The sequence below is a fragment of the Atractosteus spatula genome, chromosome 4 (assembly GCF_055471065.1).
Source record: "Atractosteus spatula isolate fAtrSpa1 chromosome 4, fAtrSpa1.hap1, whole genome shotgun sequence".
In the NCBI taxonomy this organism is placed as follows: domain Eukaryota; kingdom Metazoa; phylum Chordata; class Actinopteri; order Semionotiformes; family Lepisosteidae; genus Atractosteus; species Atractosteus spatula.
The window spans coordinates 9,564,441-9,583,188 of NC_142709.1; the positions used below are offsets into that span (position 1 = coordinate 9,564,441).

At 36.6% G+C, this 18,748-nt stretch overlaps 2 protein-coding genes across 3 annotated transcripts; one reads left to right on the forward strand and one right to left on the reverse strand.

Annotated features, from left to right (window-relative positions):
* Positions 1-1,771: 1,771 nt before the first annotated feature.
* On the reverse strand, positions 1,772-12,072 carry abhd13 (abhydrolase domain containing 13). 2 transcript variants are annotated; one of them, XM_088914942.1, is made up of 3 exons: positions 8,523-8,548; positions 6,545-6,640; positions 1,772-5,112 (listed from the first exon to the last, which is right to left on the reverse strand). In XM_088914942.1, the coding sequence occupies exon 3, from the start codon at positions 5,064-5,066 to the stop codon at positions 4,053-4,055; it is 1,014 nt and encodes a 337-aa protein (XP_088771068.1). In that variant the 5' UTR covers positions 5,067-5,112; positions 6,545-6,640; positions 8,523-8,548; the 3' UTR covers positions 1,772-4,052. The 2 variants fall into 2 exon arrangements, with proteins under 2 accessions (XP_088771068.1, XP_088771067.1); XM_088914941.1 differs by lacking the exons at positions 6,545-6,640; positions 8,523-8,548 and adding an exon at positions 11,804-12,072.
* A 114-nt stretch (positions 12,073-12,186) lies between these two features.
* On the forward strand, positions 12,187-18,259 carry lig4 (ligase IV, DNA, ATP-dependent). Its single transcript, XM_088912428.1, has 2 exons — positions 12,187-12,312; positions 14,450-18,259. Exon 2 carries the CDS (start codon positions 14,465-14,467, stop codon positions 17,201-17,203), a length of 2,739 nt encoding a protein of 912 aa, XP_088768554.1. The 5' UTR covers positions 12,187-12,312; positions 14,450-14,464; the 3' UTR covers positions 17,204-18,259.
* Positions 18,260-18,748: the final 489 nt, after the last annotated feature.

Genomic DNA, 18,748 nt, shown 5'->3' on the forward strand with positions numbered 1-18,748 from the left:
AGTTGTAGTACTGTCTTTTACCTTGTGTTATTTAGCACCATTGTAACATGTTAAATCATAATTTATTAATCTCATGTGTTCAATGTGATTTGGGGCAAGGCATTTTATAAAGTAGTACTCCTTTTAGATGGATGAACATTAAAGTAGATGGGCATTTAGGGATACAGCCAGGTCTTCCCAATTATTACAAAAACGTAAAGGGGATTCTGATGTATTACTTTATCTCACATTCTCTTAGCTGTGGAGTAGCTCATTGAATGGCTCCTGTATGGCTACAAACATAGCAGCTAGTAACATCCACAATCTCAAATTCCACCCTAAACTATATCCAAACTATACCTACAGTATTGGATAAGATGGACAGTAACTTTGAAAAAGATATTGATTTTTTTTGTGTCTCTTTACACCTGTACAACAGAGCCAACACAAACCAGTAAAGAGGCAGAAGCATATTTTAAGACAACTCTACAGCTCCAAGTACAGCCATAATGTTTTTAGTTAACTCAATATTGCTTTTGGACCCCATCTGAATAGTTCAACAAAAAGGATGCTAAGCAGTGTGCAGGTTGAGGTTCTAAGATCCAGACATCACCAGTTTGAGCCTGGGTAACTAGACAAATTTGACTGGCATTCCCCGGGCAGTATCCTAAGTGCACCTTTTTATACTTACTTTATACCCACTACTTTTCTCCAGATTTATGATCTTTAGAAAAGCAGTCTTAAGAATTTCACCTTTTCCTGTTGTGTAACATGAGAAATCTCCCTGGGAAAAAAAAAGCTAAGCAAATTATTTTTCTGGTTGTCATCTTTCTTATTTTTTTCAGCAATTTTAAAAAATCTGGGCAACTTACATTGAGTTAGACATATTTTAAGAATGATACAGAGCTTGGGTTTTCAACCTCTGGATGAGAATCTAGTTACAGAGAGCGCGCCTTTTGCAAACGGACGCATTACTTATGCCAGGACTAAATGAATTTCCTTTTAGCTTCCAATTACAACGCTATGTCCTTGTTTCAGTACTGTGAACAGTTCCATGGCTTGACCCTATATATACCCCTCAGCATTCCATACTCTTTTCATTCTATGTACATGAATAAAATCTCGTTATCTTTGCTCTAGACCAGGGGTTCCCAACTGGGGGGTTCAAGAACCCTTAGGGGTTCGTGAGATTGTGATGGAAATGTCAATGTCAAATTAAATAGTCCTATTAATAAATAACAATGTAATAATACGAATAAGAAAAACAACAGTAGCAATATTAATATTTTACAAAGTGAAAAGAAGCATGTTAAGAGGGTTTGATTTAATCTGATTTAGTTAAAATCTGAAAGGGGTATTTGGGGCAAATAATTTTAAGGGTTAAAGGGGTTCAGCTGACAAAAAAAGTGGGGAAGCCCTGCTCTAGACTGAAAATATATTTTTTAACTTGTCTGTGTAGCCAAGAGGAACTGTCTTCTTTGAACTCTTTCCGAGACTTAATACCATTTCTGTGGCACGGTGACCTAAACTGATCACAATATCCGAAATAAGGGCTTACATGGTAAAGCTTGAGCTTCCTAAAACTCAATCACCACTCGGAGAGGTGTGGTGCATATTCCTAATTCTGCCACTTCTGCGTTTACCACCCACCCTGTTTTCCAACTATACCAGAATCGAAATCAAACATATGGATCAGGAAGGACAACGGGTGAAAACTGAAACCTGTAGTACCTGACAGCTTGAATTAGAAGTTATTACTGCAAGTCAGACAAAATTCAACATGTACAATCGTATTTTAATAATTTATTGCATGTACCAGTACAGAAAATAGAAAGTGTGATTGTGTATTAAAAAAAAGGATTTTATAGAAAAATCACACATCCAGACATTAGTGTGGTAAAACAGCTATCATGGTTAGCTTACACACAGACTGTATACAATTCTTGGCCGCTATCCATAATAAACACAGAAACAAAGAGCCCAGTTCGAAAAAGGTGATTGATTTTCGTCACTGTCAACAAATTAATTTGATAAGCAAAGAACAACTGTACACACATTCATAGATACAAGGTACTTTACATACTTTAAGCATGTTGATTCATCGATTCCAATTCCCCCGCTACTATCTTGTTACAGGCTCAGAAATTTTGCGAGATTAATTCTTACATTTCAGATCAAAATACAAAACCACAAAAGATAAGGAAAGGAGTGATCTCCACACCAGCTGTTGTAAAATATTATTTTATCATATTTTTCCCCGATTTTAACAACACATTTGGTGACACCTCTAAATAATGGAACAAGAAATAGGTTTATTCCATGCAGAAAAGAGAAGAGAGAAAACACAATGTTTCGGCTGTGGAGCCTTCTTCAGGTGTCTTCACAGCCGAAACGTTGTGTTTCCTCTCTTCTCTTTTCAGCATGGAATAAACCTATTACTTGTTCCTTTGCAGACTATGCATGCTGATGCAGCTGCCCACCTGAACTACTTCTGAATAATTCTGAACCAGTATAGGGCCACTAACCAGGGAAAAAAACATCATAGTCTCTAGATTCTGGGTCTGCCGCCCTGGCCCTGAAGTGTCCCAATCCAGCAGGTTTTATAGGTCATCTCTAAATCACTGCTTCATAAATACAGGGAACAACTTCAATGTGATCAATCAAACTGGTCAATTGTTAAATGAAGAAGTTTAGACTCAAGCCCTCAAGGATCAGTTTTCATAATTAAATAAATCTGTTGCGTGATTCGTCAAGAGCTTGCAGGTGCTGCCAATATTTAAAAGCAGTTGACCTATGAGACTAACTGGATTAGGTCTCTCCAGGACCAGGGCTGGAGATCCCTGCTCTAGATATTCCAGAGGCACAGAACGCATGCTAAAGGATCCACAGTAGTGAAACTGTTGGACAACATGGCTCCAGACAGACATATTCAGTAAATTCCTCTTTTCTGCCAAGTTGAATTTTTACTTGTTCATCAGTTTTTTGTCTGTTCCAATTTTTCCTGCTCATCAAAGACTGTGAACTGTAATTTGTCATTTAGAAATGTGAAATTTTGTATACCACTCCAATCAATTTAGCCATATACAAAATATCAGTATCCTGTAGCTCATTATTTGTTTTTTCAAGCATTGCTTATGAGAACAAAAAAGGATCAAAAATTATCTTTATGACATAATCTCAGAATAAGATGGACTTTGCCTAATTTTGAGCCTAAGTGTTAAAGAGAGTGTACTGTATTCTTACAGATAATGCCCAAACACAGAGTGCAGCACACATGGCTATATACAGTAACGTGCAAGATTCCTGTAAGATTACAGTTTAATATGTAGAACCGCAAATAGTATTTAACACTTGCTCATTAACTGTACTTGCATATCATACCGAACCTGCCAGCATCAACTATCTTGAAAGTAACATTCCTCTGCAAAATATATTAACAGCTTGTCATTTTTTTCAGGAACATATTTAGAAAATGTGGCCATTTAAGAAGCAAGTAATTATAATAACTAAAGTATTTATATTTTTTAAAGCACAAAAAATGTCACAACTGAAATCAAAATTCTATACACATTTAAGATACAGGTAAATTTGTTTGTAAATGGCTTAGCATATCACCGTACAACATTATTTGTTTATAAAGTACAGCAATGAATGCATTTTTTCTTCTTGTATGGTTTTATTCCCTGGAAGACATGCAGAGAATTTATTGTTTACTGAAATTAATACCGGATTCAATTTCAGCAAGATCAAGCTCTTTCCAGAAAAGTTAGCACGTGAGGTGAAATTACATAATTTAAAGCAAAATGTTTAATTTGCCAAAAAACTACCGATGAAAACTGCAGGTCGGGGAAGCTTAGTAAAAAAACAAAGGAGAAGAAGAGTTTACCATGCACTCACTGTCAAAAAAGTGATACATAAAGGCATTTTTGAATTTAAGTTGTCATATTCCCCAACCCCCAACCCCAACTCTGCTCATCCCACTAATGTAAGTGCACACAAAAAATACATGTTAAAAAATGTACATTCTGTTACAGCTTTTCACTAACAACGAACCAGTTCTTTTAATTACCATTTCATATAATTGTCACACTGGATGCCGATTTCACGGTTTCCTCCTGGGTGTGGTTTTTTAGAAGGTCTTTGATGAACTGTTCAAGTGCAGTGAAGTAGCCTTGGCACTGCCACGTGTCATTGTGTGTGCCTTCTGGAAATATGGCTAACCGTTTAGTCCGGGATGGAGACAGTTCATACAGCTGTTTCATCATGACTGGAGGGATCAACTGGTCAGACAGCCCGGAGATGAAAAGCGAAGGCATTCTGCATTGTGCAATTTTCCTGTATGACAGGAATTTATTTTTGTAGCACCAGAGTGGAAGGTACCTCATGGGGAAGAAAGAAAATAAAGTACTGGCCATGTGAGGGATACTGAGGAAAGTGTTCTCCACCATTATGGCTGAGATTCGATGGGGATTTCCAGATGCTAGGTGGATGGCTACTGCACCCCCAAGAGAGCGACCAAAAAGAATGATTTTTGTTTTATCTATATCAGGTCTGCTCATGATGTAGTCGAGCACTGCTTCTGAATCTAAATAAAGACCATCTTCACTTGGTTCTCCATCGCTTTTGCCATACCCCCTGTAATCGACCAGCACCACATTTACTTTCAAATTGACCAGCATTAACAGTGCGTTGGGTATTCGATGACCAATATTGCCAGCATTTCCATGGAAGTATATTATGGTGGGCACAAACGCCGGATTATCCCCAGTGTATCTAAGGAATATAAGATTGAGACACATGCCGTCTTTGGTTTTGATGAAGATGTTCTCATGTGGGATCCCAGTTGGCACAGGAACATACAAGCGGGAGGAAGAGGGCTGGTCTGGGAAATATAGCAACACATCTTGGAACTTGTACAGTATACCCGCCACTGAAGCAAATATCAGAGCAAGGAGCATGAAGCCTCCGTACAAGTGAAACGTTAAGATCAAAGCTAGGAGAGAGATGCGACATAAACCCCAAGACCATGATGCAAGATTTACCAACCACTTTTCAGCAATGGTCCATAACCTCCATGATTTTTCCATTGTAGATTCTTCTATAGCAAGAGCACCTGACTACAGCACATGTATTCTACAAAAAAGGGAAAAAACAAATATTAAAAAAAGGAATTACATTTCTAATGTTAAAAAATACAATAAAATATTAAAGAAGGTTACAAACACAGGGAAAAAGGCTTGAACTCCCCTTTATAAACTATGCAAATAAAAGAATGTGGGCTGTAACAGAGATCAAACCTCTTACACGACATCATGTTGTGTCAAACCTAACTTAGACAAGAAAAATCAGTCTATGCAAACAAAATCCAGGAAAATCCTTATGAACTGAACAGATTTTGCTTATATTTTGTATAGTAGAAGATACCAATCAGGTATCAAAGTAGGCCGCATATTTAAACTCAGTGATGATATCTGGCGTGATACACCTTTTTTGTGGGAAAAGGAGTAGTCACACTTGTGTCTAATTTAATTCAAAAGCCTCAACACTTTAGAAAGTTCTACGCCTCATGAATGCTTCAGTACAGATAGCCATGTAGCATAAGTCTTCTGTACAACAGCTTTAATACTTCAGTCTTGCCATAGGACCAAACATTGCAAATGGTATAAATATTTCTGCATCAGACTAATAACATAAATAAATGTTTATATGCAGCCCAACAAGTTTGTTTTACAATAAGCTTCCAAATATGTGCTTTGGAAGAGGTTTTAACAGGAATACCCATGCCAACACCACATCCAGCAGATACCTAAAAGAACAGTTATTTTTTATATCTTACCCAACCCAGAATCACCAACTGTGCTTTAGAACATCTCAGCCATTTACATTGAGAGACCAACTCCACTGACATACCCGTCTTCAAGCCATTCTTTGCAACACACAGGCTAAGCAGTTACATTATGGAATGTCAGTGCCAAATGAAGTAGACTGCTTCACGCAGTGACGGCTTCTCAGGTCTGTAGGTGGCCAGGAAGTAGTAAGGGACACTGTCCAACCAAGAACCTGGACAACCCTGGCCAACAACCACAGCAGTGCTGGTCAAACTGTGCACCAGCACTTGAGGAATCCTGGTCACAATTGGTATGTCATGACTAGTATCACCGACTGTAATTAATTTTCACATAAAGTTGTCTGCCTTCTAAGGGACATCATTTACCTCATACTTAAACACATAATTGCAGCTGCTGCACATGTGGGGTCATGCCATTATTTAGTATTGATTGTATCTCCTTATAGTTCAACCTGACCAAATCAACCCCATTGAGGCAACTATGAGGGAGGCACAAGGCACAATGGCTTCTGCTGGAGCTAAAAAATTGAAAAGAATAATGTGCTTCAAAAATCACTGGGCAGAAAATTACATGGCAGGTAAACCCCCCGGGTGTTGACTCAGTGCAACAAGACTGGGAAACAAGCAAGACATGCCGCTGGAGAAAACAGATGAGATTCAAGTCCCACATTTCAGGATTCGGATTTTAGCAACCCTGGACACGAACAAGGATCATACCTTCAGGCCTGGATCACAAACCTCTGTCTGCACTAAAGTGAGAGAGAGTCTGTACTGGTTGAGTCACTCACAGGCCCTCCTCGCCACCACAGAAAACTAAAGAAAATGCAAGTTTGTTTTTTACACTTATATGCTGATAACAAAAAGAGCACACAATGTGGTGTTTATCTATTAATAGTTTTTGTCTACAAACCCCAGCACATGTGGACCACAGTGCCTCTAAAAAGTCTATACCCGCTTGAACTTTTTCATATTTTGTTGCGTTTCGTGCATTGAAATGAGGAGTTTGACACTCATGATATTTTATTGCTTGAAATGTCCATTCATTTCATCTTCAAGATGCTATTTATCATAGTAGCATTTAAATTGAGTCCCGGGTAATTTTCCTGGCGAACGCCACTTTCTCACTTCAAATTTACAGCTTAAAGGATTTTTCTTCTAGAAAAGCAATGATTTGTGTTTTTGAACTAAACAAGTCTAAAACACCCCACAGATTCTTCCTGCATCCTGAGAGATCTGGACACAAAACGTCCTTCTGGGCTGCATTGGTGTAGTATGACCCAGATGCAAGAGAGCTGTAAATTTATATTACCAGCAGCTACAACAATGCATATGGTCATTTTAACCTGTTATTTTAAATAGCAATAACGTATTGTTTTTTGTTGACATGTTGTGTTTGAATGAACTTGGCAACTGTTTTGCAACTAGGCAGTTTTTGTTGTAGGTCAAGGTATTTTAGCAAGTCAGCAAACGGCTTAGCATTATGGCCAATAAAGAGAAGGCACATTCCAGTTGTTACTTCGCCCTCTATGTATTTTCTTAGGGGTACTTTTAAATGTCCCCTGTTTGATTATGGACTTGAAGTGTGCAAAGCACATCAATGTTCAGAATTTTATTCTTGTGAAAAGTGGATCTTTACAGCAGGCTAAATTTCACACTCCATAACACTGTTGCTATTTAGATTTTGTAAAGAAATTTAAATAAATCATGCATTTTCACAAAGGTTTTAGATACTCAAGGCCTCCATTTCCCAGAGAAAAAAAAAATTATGATTTCCGGCAACTACTACCATACTGATTTCAATGTTCAGCTGTAATTTTTAAACATGTTCCTTGACAGGGATTCACATTTTTAATAATAATAAAAAACATTTTTTGTCATTTTCTTTCATATTGTGGAACACCCAAATAGTAGTCCATTCTGTAAAGTCTTTTTAGTGATTTTTAGGGGTATTTATTATTCCAAATAATTCTAATGTTCTTAGGATAATGTAAAAGAATGAAACAGCAAATCACTCAAAATAATAAAATAATATGCAAATAAAGTAAGCTATTAATAATGTCATATATTTAATATAGTTCTTACAAGACTAGGTTTGAGTAACCAGTTTTATTTCCTCTCAATTGGAGAACACATTCCATTTAAAAATAACCATATACAAATAAGTTAATAGCATGGATGTCCTTTCACAGTCTCTCTGTTTTCCAACTGTCATTTGCATGAGATCTAGAGCAATGTTTGTTTTTATTTTTGAAATCCATAGAACTCCTTTTTAAAACACCCCATAAGCATCACAAATCCCACTCCTACACAAGTATAAGTATATTGCAAATTGAATAGTATAAGTATAAGGCAAACTGAAGCTGAGATGTTACTATGGTTCATAATCATATTGAGGGTAAACTACAATAAAAACTATTCCCAGCCCAGGAATTTCTTGTAAAGTGATTCAGCTTGCAGTTTTATTCTAAATATGACCTTATGACTATTCAAGAAAATCTGCATTTTATTTTTTTAATGTGGCAGCATGGTGGTGCTGTGGTTAGCATTACTGCCTTGCAGCACTGGGGGCCTGGGCTCAAATCCAGACCTGGTGAGCCATCTGTGTGGAGTTTGTATGTTGTCCCCTATTCACATCAGTTTCCTCCCACAATCCAAACACATGCTGGTAGATTAAATGCCTTCCAGGAAAACCGACCCTGGGTGTGAGCCTGTTTGTGTCTGTATGTCTGCCCTGTGGTGGACTAGTGTGCTATCCAGGGTGTACCTCAGCTTCTGCCTGTTGCTTGGTGGAATAGACTGTGGCTCCCCCGTGACCCTGCATTAGAAGAAGTGGTTAGAAAATGGATGGAAGGGCATAATGTAATAATGCAAAGGAACAAGTAATAGGTTTATTCCATGCTGAAAAGAGAAGAGAGAAAACACAACGTTTTGGCTGTGAAGCCTTCTTCAGGTGGGAGGTGACACCTGAAGAAGACTTCAAAGCTGAAACATTGTGTTTTCTCTCTTCTCTTTTCTGCATGGAATAAACCTATTACTTGGTCCTATGCAGCCTATGCATGCTGATGCAGCTACCCACCTGAACTATGTAATAATGTATGCATACGCTTATATTTAGACTAGCCAAAGGTTGTTTTTGTAAAAAAAACAAATTATTTTGTTTGGTCATAACTCATTCCTACCTAGGAAGAATATTTTTTTAACATGCTATAACATTTCTTGTAAAACAGATGGTAGGAAAATGGTAATATTTGCTATTAAGCATTGACTGTTTTACATCATCTTGATTTATATTGGCCTATCCCGTGGCTGTGACGTTTACGAATAATCCCAACAAAATGACAATGAATACATCAAATAAATGTAATAACAATTATATTGCCAAACTGCACAGCAAATGAAAAAATAATATGAAATCTGCCCTTAACACAAAACCTCTGTCTATACTTCATATAGTATGTGCTGCAGAAATACAAAAATAATCATTGTTATTTTTTTAGTGTTGAATATGAAACACTAAAAAATGAAATACCCAAACTGTTGGGATTAAAACTTTTTTTTAATTAGGGGCAATTATATTTTTGTTTGAGAGAAAATTCACAGACATACTCAAAAGATATCATTAATAATACTAATGCTTTAATTCCTCTGCTGCCATCTGGCCTTTGATCTTGGTATTACTTGTTTTAGATTTATACTGGACCATCTTTTATAAGATTAAAAAAACAGTTTAAATTTTAAATAAGATATCTGAAGCAAACTCTTACAATACAAACATAGTACTCTGATAACTCAAGACCCCCTGTTCTAACACGCATGAAACAGAACACAATCAAGGACAGTGAGTTATGAAATCAATTTTGTTTGATGATCATCCTGAAGATAACAGATGCTATACTTAAGTATGTTTTGAAAGAAGCCTTTCAGGGCCAGCAGAGATATTCATCTGGCATATACATGTATTTGTACAGATTGTAGAAAGAGCTTGTCTTTGTCGCCGAGATGGAAGGTGGAATAAGGCCTTCCTCTAGGGAATATGATGAAGTTTGAACTGAAAATTGAATTAAGTATGCATACGAGATCATAGCACATCCCTTTGGCCATTTCATTAGAAATGTTTAGCATTTCAACTTCAAACAGTAACAGCTATCTTATTCTACTCTCTCTTTATTATATCAAAACCACTGTTTCAGAGATATCCACCATGCTCCAAATAAAGTTCCCGACTATTATTAGCACAGTATTTTTACATAAATATATGCCGCGTCATTAGTTTTTCATTTTTGCTGTGCCTTTTAAAAGTATACAGCAATGCCGAGGAAAATCATTGACAGCACACTGCTACATTGTAGAATCCTAGTTTTTTCTACAATCTCTTGCACTTAAAAAAGTGCAACAAGAAAATTAATCAAAAAGTACAAGATAACTAACTGCTATAACTGACTGTAAAATGACTACCAGCCAGCAGCTACTGTAGATCACCCTTCAACTCATAATTTTCAACCTACTGAAGCTCAGCAGATGTGTGCCTGGCCTGTACCTGAATGGGAGACCTACCTAACAACAGTTTTGGACTCCATATTGCTTTTTTTTTTTAAATTGAAGTTTTCTGTTGCCTTCTGAAACCAAGCATCATAGAGATTTCGAACTTAGTGTGCCATTTTAATGAGATGACTTCAGATTTTTCCAAAAGGTCCCATGAAAAACCGTATAAGTCTTCAAGGAATTCACACTGGGTCATGGTTGTTACAGACATGTCCTTATTTGCGATATCTGACCTTTATTAATGACAATATCAAAAAAGGGACAGGTTGGATTAACAACTGATGACTGCTACTTGAACCTATGCTTTACATTTTTTTTACAAATCTCCAGTCAAATAATTTAAAAAAATTATAAGCTTACTACATTTTAATTAATAAACTGATCAAACAATCCTGGCAAATTAATGTAGAAAAAATACACCAAATTAAACCAATTATTGCCCCACAATCTGGAATGTACAAAAAGAGCCACTCTTGATTTTATGTAGCTTGATATTCTATCAAAGGCACATTTTAAAATTTGATATTTACAGCAAAGAAATGGAAATCCATGAGGCTCTATTCAAATGTGAAATTAAGATACATTAATTTGGCACAGAATGACTCAATTCTTACTAACAAGTAAAGGATTGATTAAAAGCCTCCAACTTCTTAATCTTGAAACTACAGTATTGCTGTCATGAAACTGAGCACGGAATAAATACACATCACAAGTATAATCAACAAGAGCATTCCTTGATACTATGCTGTCTACATGTTTCAAATACATTGGGATGAAAGAAGTTAAAAATGTTAAGCTATGTTATGTTCAATAATGACTTTCATATTTTATGACGTTTTAGTTTCAACTTTAGTAATAAAAGACGACATAACTCAATCTGAGCAAAATGTAGTTAATAACTAATTTGACTTTAGGTTCAGCTAACAGCAGAAAAATTAGTTTAAAACATGACCCTTCACTACAGAAAACACTACCCACTTCAGTTAAAAAGGCAGCCGTATGAAGCAAAATAGCGAGCAAAAAATGAGTTAACATAATTTTGACTGTAAAAGTTTCAATCAACAGCCTGACACTTTTCAGTTACACTTCCGAAAAATGTTATGTGACAGTTGAATCGTTGCGACCCAGCAACAAAAAAACACAACATCAACCTACATGAAGCCATGTTTGAAACAATCAGCGTTAAAAAAAAGATAGGGTATATTTTCACCCTAGAGATTCATAGCCGGCTTCAACAGATACAACTGCTTTTGCAAATTATTGTTTTATTAAAGAGTCCACAATCGTCAAAGCAGAAAGAGTGGATCATTGTACTCTTTTGTGTTAAATAGCAGTGACCACACGCTGCGGTTAACAGCTGGCGATCCAACCTGGTAAACCTGAGGTAAACGAGTAAACACACTCGGGACTACGTTCAGATAAAGGTAGACTTACTTCCTTCTCATCCTCCTGATCCTCAGTTTTCCATTACAACACCTGGAACAGGTATGTTTTATATATGTTCTTTGTTAATCTTTGGTTGTCTTCAAAAATTACTGCTATATACTGTACCGTTTCCTGAGACTCCCAGGAAGTTGTTGTCACTTTTCTAAAGTTCCGAGTGGGTACAAGAGTCGCTAAACGGCAAATAAAGGAGATACCAGAGCCTAGAAATAAATTTACCTGAAGTACATGGATAATGTAGCATTGTTTTTACTACTGTGTAGCGTTCTACTTTTTGTATTACGTGTTATTATTTCCGAAAGTACAGCTCGTAGGATTGCTACAGTTTGTTTCTGTTGGAAGGGGTCCTCTTCTGCAGTCGGCTTCCTGTCCATAGTTTTAACACGGAAGTGGTTATGTGGTTCACCTGCGTTTTCTAGTTTCCAACTACTGTAGGCAGAAGAGGTTGTGTTTTTAAATTTTTCAAGAAATGAATTTCTCCAGATAAAATAAAGAAATCGGTAGGTATTGCCTTCGTTTGGTTAAGTATACTTTGACAATTACTTGAGTTTTACAGTAAATTATTAAACTCTTGTAGCCTTTGTGTTTTCTAAAGTTTTGTTTTTAACGTTAAACGTACATCTCGATATTGATAGCTATCAGGATGTATTCTAAATTATTTAAGTCGGCTCTCCAGAAACGTACTCTTTTATTTATTGAATGTACGCACTTTGCCATTTGTGACAGATAAATGATTTGTGTACGAAAGTCCAAAGACATGACTTACACGGAACAATAACTATTTGTATAATTCGTTGGTTGTTAAATTGTTTTAGATGTGTTCCAGTACTGCATTATACGGTTCTAAAATACATTTGTCAATTATTTAAAATTTTTAAGAAGAGTTTATGTATTTATCAGTTGATTATTGCTGTTCTTAGCAGAGCATTTGATATGGCGCGTGAACTCCTATATTGCAATATTACATGATAGAGTATATTGAGCTGATGTAGTCTTAAAAACCCATCATCTTATTTCTCCTACAAACAACAATATGCCTCTTAAAGGGGAACTGTAGTCCCAATTGCTCAGACCGCGTATGAAATCTCGGTAACAAAATACATTTATCGACGGTATAGCAAAATTTTACAAATTTCGAATTAAGCATAAAGTCGTGTACTATGTGAAAGTACTCTATGGTCGCCATGTTGTCGCAAACAGCTGGTCAGGCCACGGGCGAGAGTTCACATGGATTGTGACGTAAAAACGGCCCTTACTAATCACTAGTACCTGGAAGCGAAGTTGTTTGGTCTTCAAACAACTTTAATCCTTTTCTGGCTTTCTCAACTCGCTTGTATACTTTAAACGGTGCCTCACTGTCTAGCATTTGACTGAGCTGAACGTAGTGTTCGCACACAAACGGAGATCAGCAGATTTGGATCAACAGAAAGTCCCAAGTTTCCTTTTCCAGTGGATATTCAACTAAGAGATGGGTAATAAACATAGGCACTTATGTTGGGCCCATTGACAAGTTTCTTCATGAGATTCAGTGCGATGTACAAGTTGTGCAAAATACATTTCACAGCAGAAATGTTCCAGCGTGATCTGCATGCAATTAACAAGTAAGTATTATTTGTCCGCAAAACTGTCTCAAAGTTGAATTCATTTAAATTGCACTTATTCATATATAATATAATTTGATGACTAATAGCAATATTTCTATTGGATTAAAAGAGATGTATTCACAAGCCTCCTTTACAATGAATGTCTGAATCCCAGACAATGACGGCAATATGACACTATTCATATATTTTGTGATGTAAATTGGAGGATTTACGCATTATCGTGTACTTTGTACTATCGTTGTGGTTTGAAATGCACTCATCACTGACAATTCTTTATAACCCCAAAATGTCCCCCTTTAAGTTCTTAACATCAAAAGTGACACACAGGGCATAATTTACACCTTAAAAATCCAGGTAACAGTCCAGTGAGGTTTAAGTAAAGTGAAAATACACAGTTCTGTGTTTTTTTTTCAAATTTAAACAACTAAATGTTAAATTATTGTGATTTATTTTACAATTAAAAATGCATGCAAGTATATTGTAGATATACAATATATACACCTGAAGAAGGCTCCACGGCCGAAACGTTGTGTTCTCTTTCTTCTTTTTTTCAGCATGGAATAAACCTATTACTTGTTCCTATTGTAGATAGTTGTCACCAGCAGGAGGTACACAGCAAATTATTATTAAATTATTTCTAAAACAAAAATGTAAAGTATGTCAGGTATAAATGTACGAGAGTGCTTTTTTTTTTACTCGGTTTGATTTTCTTCTGTTGAGCAAATATTGTGAATGCAGAGCAAATCCTGAAACCTGCTAAATTCATCATGTATATGTTGCATGCATAATTCCAGTTTAAGAAACTTCATAAAAAGTGTTTTATGCTTGTTATAGGTAACCTTTGTTTTTGTAAGCAACAGTTAGCCTAATTTTTAGGCTTTCTGTTTTATTTCCGAGGTAAACAACATGTAGTGTTTTTTTTCCATCTAGTGGATAAATGGAAATATCGAATTACACAAACATATTTCAGAATTATTGTGTAAAATTTTGTATATGCCTTGTGTAGTAACTGAAATGTTTATGTTCTTTGAAGGAATTGTTTTGGAGAATGGCCGAAGCAGCTCAATCCTTGTCCGTGCCCGAGAAGACAGTTGCGTCTCAAGTTCCGTTTGCGGACTTGTGTACAACTTTAGAAAAAATTCAGCGAACAAAAACAAGGCCGGAGAAAACCAAACACTTGAAAGACTTTATAGATTCCTGGAGGAGGTTCCATGCAGCGCTCCACAAGAATGACCCCAACACAACTGATTCATTTTACCCAGCGATGCGGCTTATTCTTCCGCAGCTGGAACGTGAGAGAATGGCTTATGGGATAAAGGAAAACATGCTTGCCAAACTTTACATTGAAGTTTTGGGCTTGCCGAAGGATGGTGAGGAGGCGAAGAAACTCCTAAACTATAGAGCACCCACTACATCACAGGGAGAGGCAGGTGACTTTGCTGTCATGGCTTACTTTGTTATCAAGAAAAGGTGCCCAGACCAAGGAACGCTAACCATAAAAGAGGTAAATGATTTCTTGGATTCTGTTGCCAGCAACAATGCTGGAAAACGGAAGGATCTTGTAAAAAAAAATCTCCTGCAGCTTATCACTCAAAGCTCAGCTTTGGAGCAAAAGTGGCTTATCCGTATGATCCTTAAAGACATGAAACTGGGAATCAGTAAGGAAACTGTCTTCCATGTCTTTCATTTGGACGCTACAGAGCTGCACAATGTTACCACAGATCTTAACAAAGTATGCAGAGAACTTCACGACCCTTCGGTTTCCCTTAATAATGTTTCTATCGGGCTGTTTTCAGCATTTAAACCCATGCTTGCTGCTGTTGCAAACATAAAGCAAATTGAAAAGCAAATGAACAACCAGAGTTTTTACATCCAGACCAAGCTGGATGGGGAGCGCATGCAGCTTCACAAAGATGGCGATGTGTATAAGTACTTCTCGCGCAACGGGTATGATTACACTCAGCAGTTCGGGGGCTCTCCGTTGGAAGGATCTTTGACTCCTTTTATTCACAATGTCTTCAAGTCCCATATTATAAGCTGCATTTTAGATGGTGAGATGATGGCATATAATCCCACTACTCAGACATTCATGCAAAAAGGTAACAAGTTTGACATCAAGAGAATGGTGGAGGATTCAGATTTGCAGACGTGTTTTTGTGTGTTTGACGTTCTGTTGGTGAACAACCAGAAACTGGGCCACGAGACCCTAAGAAAACGAAATGAAACTCTTGAAACCGTCTTGACTCCCATTCCAGGAAGGATAGACATTGTACCAAAAATTGAAGCAAGGAGCAAGCAGGAAGTCATAGATTCCCTCAATGAAGCCATCGATAAAAGAGAAGAGGGGATCATGGTAAAGGATCCTTTGTCTGTTTACAAGCCAGATAAGCGAGGAGAGGGATGGCTCAAGATTAAGCCAGAATATGTTGATGGTCTGATGGATGAACTTGACCTCTTGATTGTTGGAGGTTACTGGGGAAAAGGCCTTCGAGGTGGAATGATGTCTCATTTTCTGTGTGCTGTTGCTGAAACGCCTGCAAATGGTGAAAAGCCATCTGTGTTTCATTCTTTTTGTCGTGTTGGTTCAGGTTATACAATGAAAGAACTTTATGACCTGGGCCTGAAACTGGCAAAGTACTGGAAGCCCTACCGTAAGAAGGATCCACCAGCTACTGTATTGTGTGGGACAGAAAAACCAGAAGTTTACATTGACCCCTGCAAATCAGTGATAATCCAGGTGAAGGCTGCTGAAATCGTGGATAGTGACATGTATAAAACGGAATGCACTTTGCGCTTTCCTAGGATAGAAAAAATAAGGGATGACAAGGAGTGGTATGAGTGTATGACGCTGAAAGATTTGGACCTCTTCCGTGACAAGGCTTCTGGAAAGCTGGCATCCCGTCACGTGCATTTAAGTGATGAACCTGACAAGAAGAAACGAAAAGTTGTGTCAAAACCTAAGAAGGTCATTGGTATAATTGATCACTTGAAGTCCCAGGATCTTTCCAGCGTAAGCAAAGTTTCAAATATGTTTGAGGATGTGGAGTTTTGTGTCATGAGTGGAAATGAGAAGTACACAAAGGCAGACCTCGAGAAAGTAGTGGCCCAGTGCGGGGGAGTCATAGTTCAAAATCCTGGCAAAGATACTTACTGTGTAATTGCTGGTGTACAAAATGTGAGGGTGAAAAATTTAATTTCAGCAAACGAGTATGATGTAGTCCAGGCAGAGTGGCTTTTGGAGTGCTTGGAGAAGAAAGCGTTTGTGCCATGGCAGCCTCGTCACATGATCCATATGTCCCCATCCACAAAACAACACTTTGCAACAGAGTATGATTGCTTTGGGGATAGCTATTATGCAGACACGGATGAGAAAGAACTGAAGGAGGTCTTCAGCAGGATTAGTAAAACGGAAGTAGATGAAAAGGCCTCTTTGTATGACATTGCTGATATAGAATCAAGGTATTCGTGGGATACTTTGCCAAACAGCATGTTCAGGCATTTGAGAGTTTATGTAGATCGCTATGCTGTCATTGGAGATTTAAGCAGCTTAATCCACGGATCGAGTTTGGACATTCGGGCTCTAGAGCTCAGGTTTCATGGAGCGCATGTAACCTCAAAACTTGAGGAAGGGATCTCTCATGTTATTGTGAGTGACCAAGTCCATGTGTTAGATTTGAAAAGACTAAGAAGATGTTTTACCAAGAAGTTTAAAATCGTGTCAGAATTATGGGTAGTCAATTCAGTAAAAGCAGGGCATTTGCAGAATGACTGTGATTACTTAATTTAGTGTTTTATGCCAGCAATGCATAACCCTAATGGCTGTGATAATGGGAGTTCTATTTCATTGCATTTCTATAGAAAGTGATGGCAAATAACATTTCTCTTCAGTAGTATTTGGTAAACACAAAGATATGGTATATCCTAGAAACAGAAAATAAACTAAATTTAACATACCATTATAAGGAATTATAAAACCTATAAGGTATGTATCAGACAATCACATTTTAGCTTATTTTAACTGTCCAGTTTTTTTTCTTGAAGTCTATCAAAGATACTTGATTTTATTACCTTAATTGTATCGTTACATGCCTGCTGCAAAAATGTTTTCAATGATTTATCAATTCAACAAGTAAAAATTAAATGTCATAGTTGTGATTAATAGGCTGAATGTAATTATTAGACGTTTTACTGATTTCTTTAAACCACAATAGGCAAAATTGGCAATGAAATTAAATTTACTAAAAGATTTAAAATAGCCATAACACAATGAAATATGATAAATGCAAAACCTGGTTTCTGTGCTGCATTACTGGGAAGATAGCTTTTGTGGTGGATAAAAATAAATTAGTTACTATTTTATATTTATATAATTATGATCATTATTTTATTTATTTTAGTGTCAATTTGTATATAAATAAAACATTTTACTCTTTTTGAAGATCAATGTGTCCTGATGCCCATTTTGTTTACTATGGAGACATTTTATGCTGATAAGATTTTTAAACTGTAAGAATAAAGAATTAAGTCTGATTTTCTTTAAGGTATACTGTTTTGACTAAAAAGCTTTAATCTTGCAGACACTTTTCTGGAGTATAGGGAGGTCCTGTTGCAACTGCATTGAGTAATATTTAAAGTGCTTTTCAGTATTGAGTTACATGGTTACTTTTCTCAGTATTTTAATGTACAGACTGTTTTTGTCTTTTAATATTTGTTGTTTTAAAGACAAGTCAAAGATTATTTTTGTTTAAATATATGATGTTTAAGGAAGCCCAATTAGACTTAAAGAATAATAATGTATTGAAATGTAAGTGTTTGAAACATTGGTAATAAATTCTATAAAACGTTCATATGTTTTTTTTCTCTTTCTGCCTTTCTGTTACATTTTTGATTGTTGGGAAACTGTGAGCTCTCGTGAAAATGCTTCGGTTCCCCAGGACAACCTTGGGCTCAGAGATGCTGCAGGACGGCGGATATAACACATGAAAGATAACTTTTGTATATTTTAATGTAAAATATTTAATACCATACTGTGATATTTAAAGTAGTAATTTGTGATATTTATACATATAAAGTCCCCTACAAAATATCAAAGGATGTACCACAGAATTTGGATATTTTCTTTGTCAAGAATATCTGTTCAAATGCCATAAGCAGAAGAAACTCTGTCTAAATTTCCCAATCTTGGCAATACTGAAATAATGTTCCCAGACAAGCTGGTTACAATACTGTGCTTTTATAAAAAAAAAAGGGACTAAAGTATTTGTCAGTGTTATTTGTTTGACTCATGCGACTCAATCGACCCAGTTGCATCAAAAAGAACAATGTGAGCATA

Coding starts and splice junctions, on each gene's coding strand:
- lig4 (XM_088912428.1), top strand. CDS start 14,465: ATGGCCGAAGCAGCTCAATCCTTGTCCGTGCCCGAGAAGACAGTTGCG.
- abhd13 (XM_088914941.1), bottom strand. CDS start 5,066: ATGGAAAAATCATGGAGGTTATGGACCATTGCTGAAAAGTGGTTGGTA.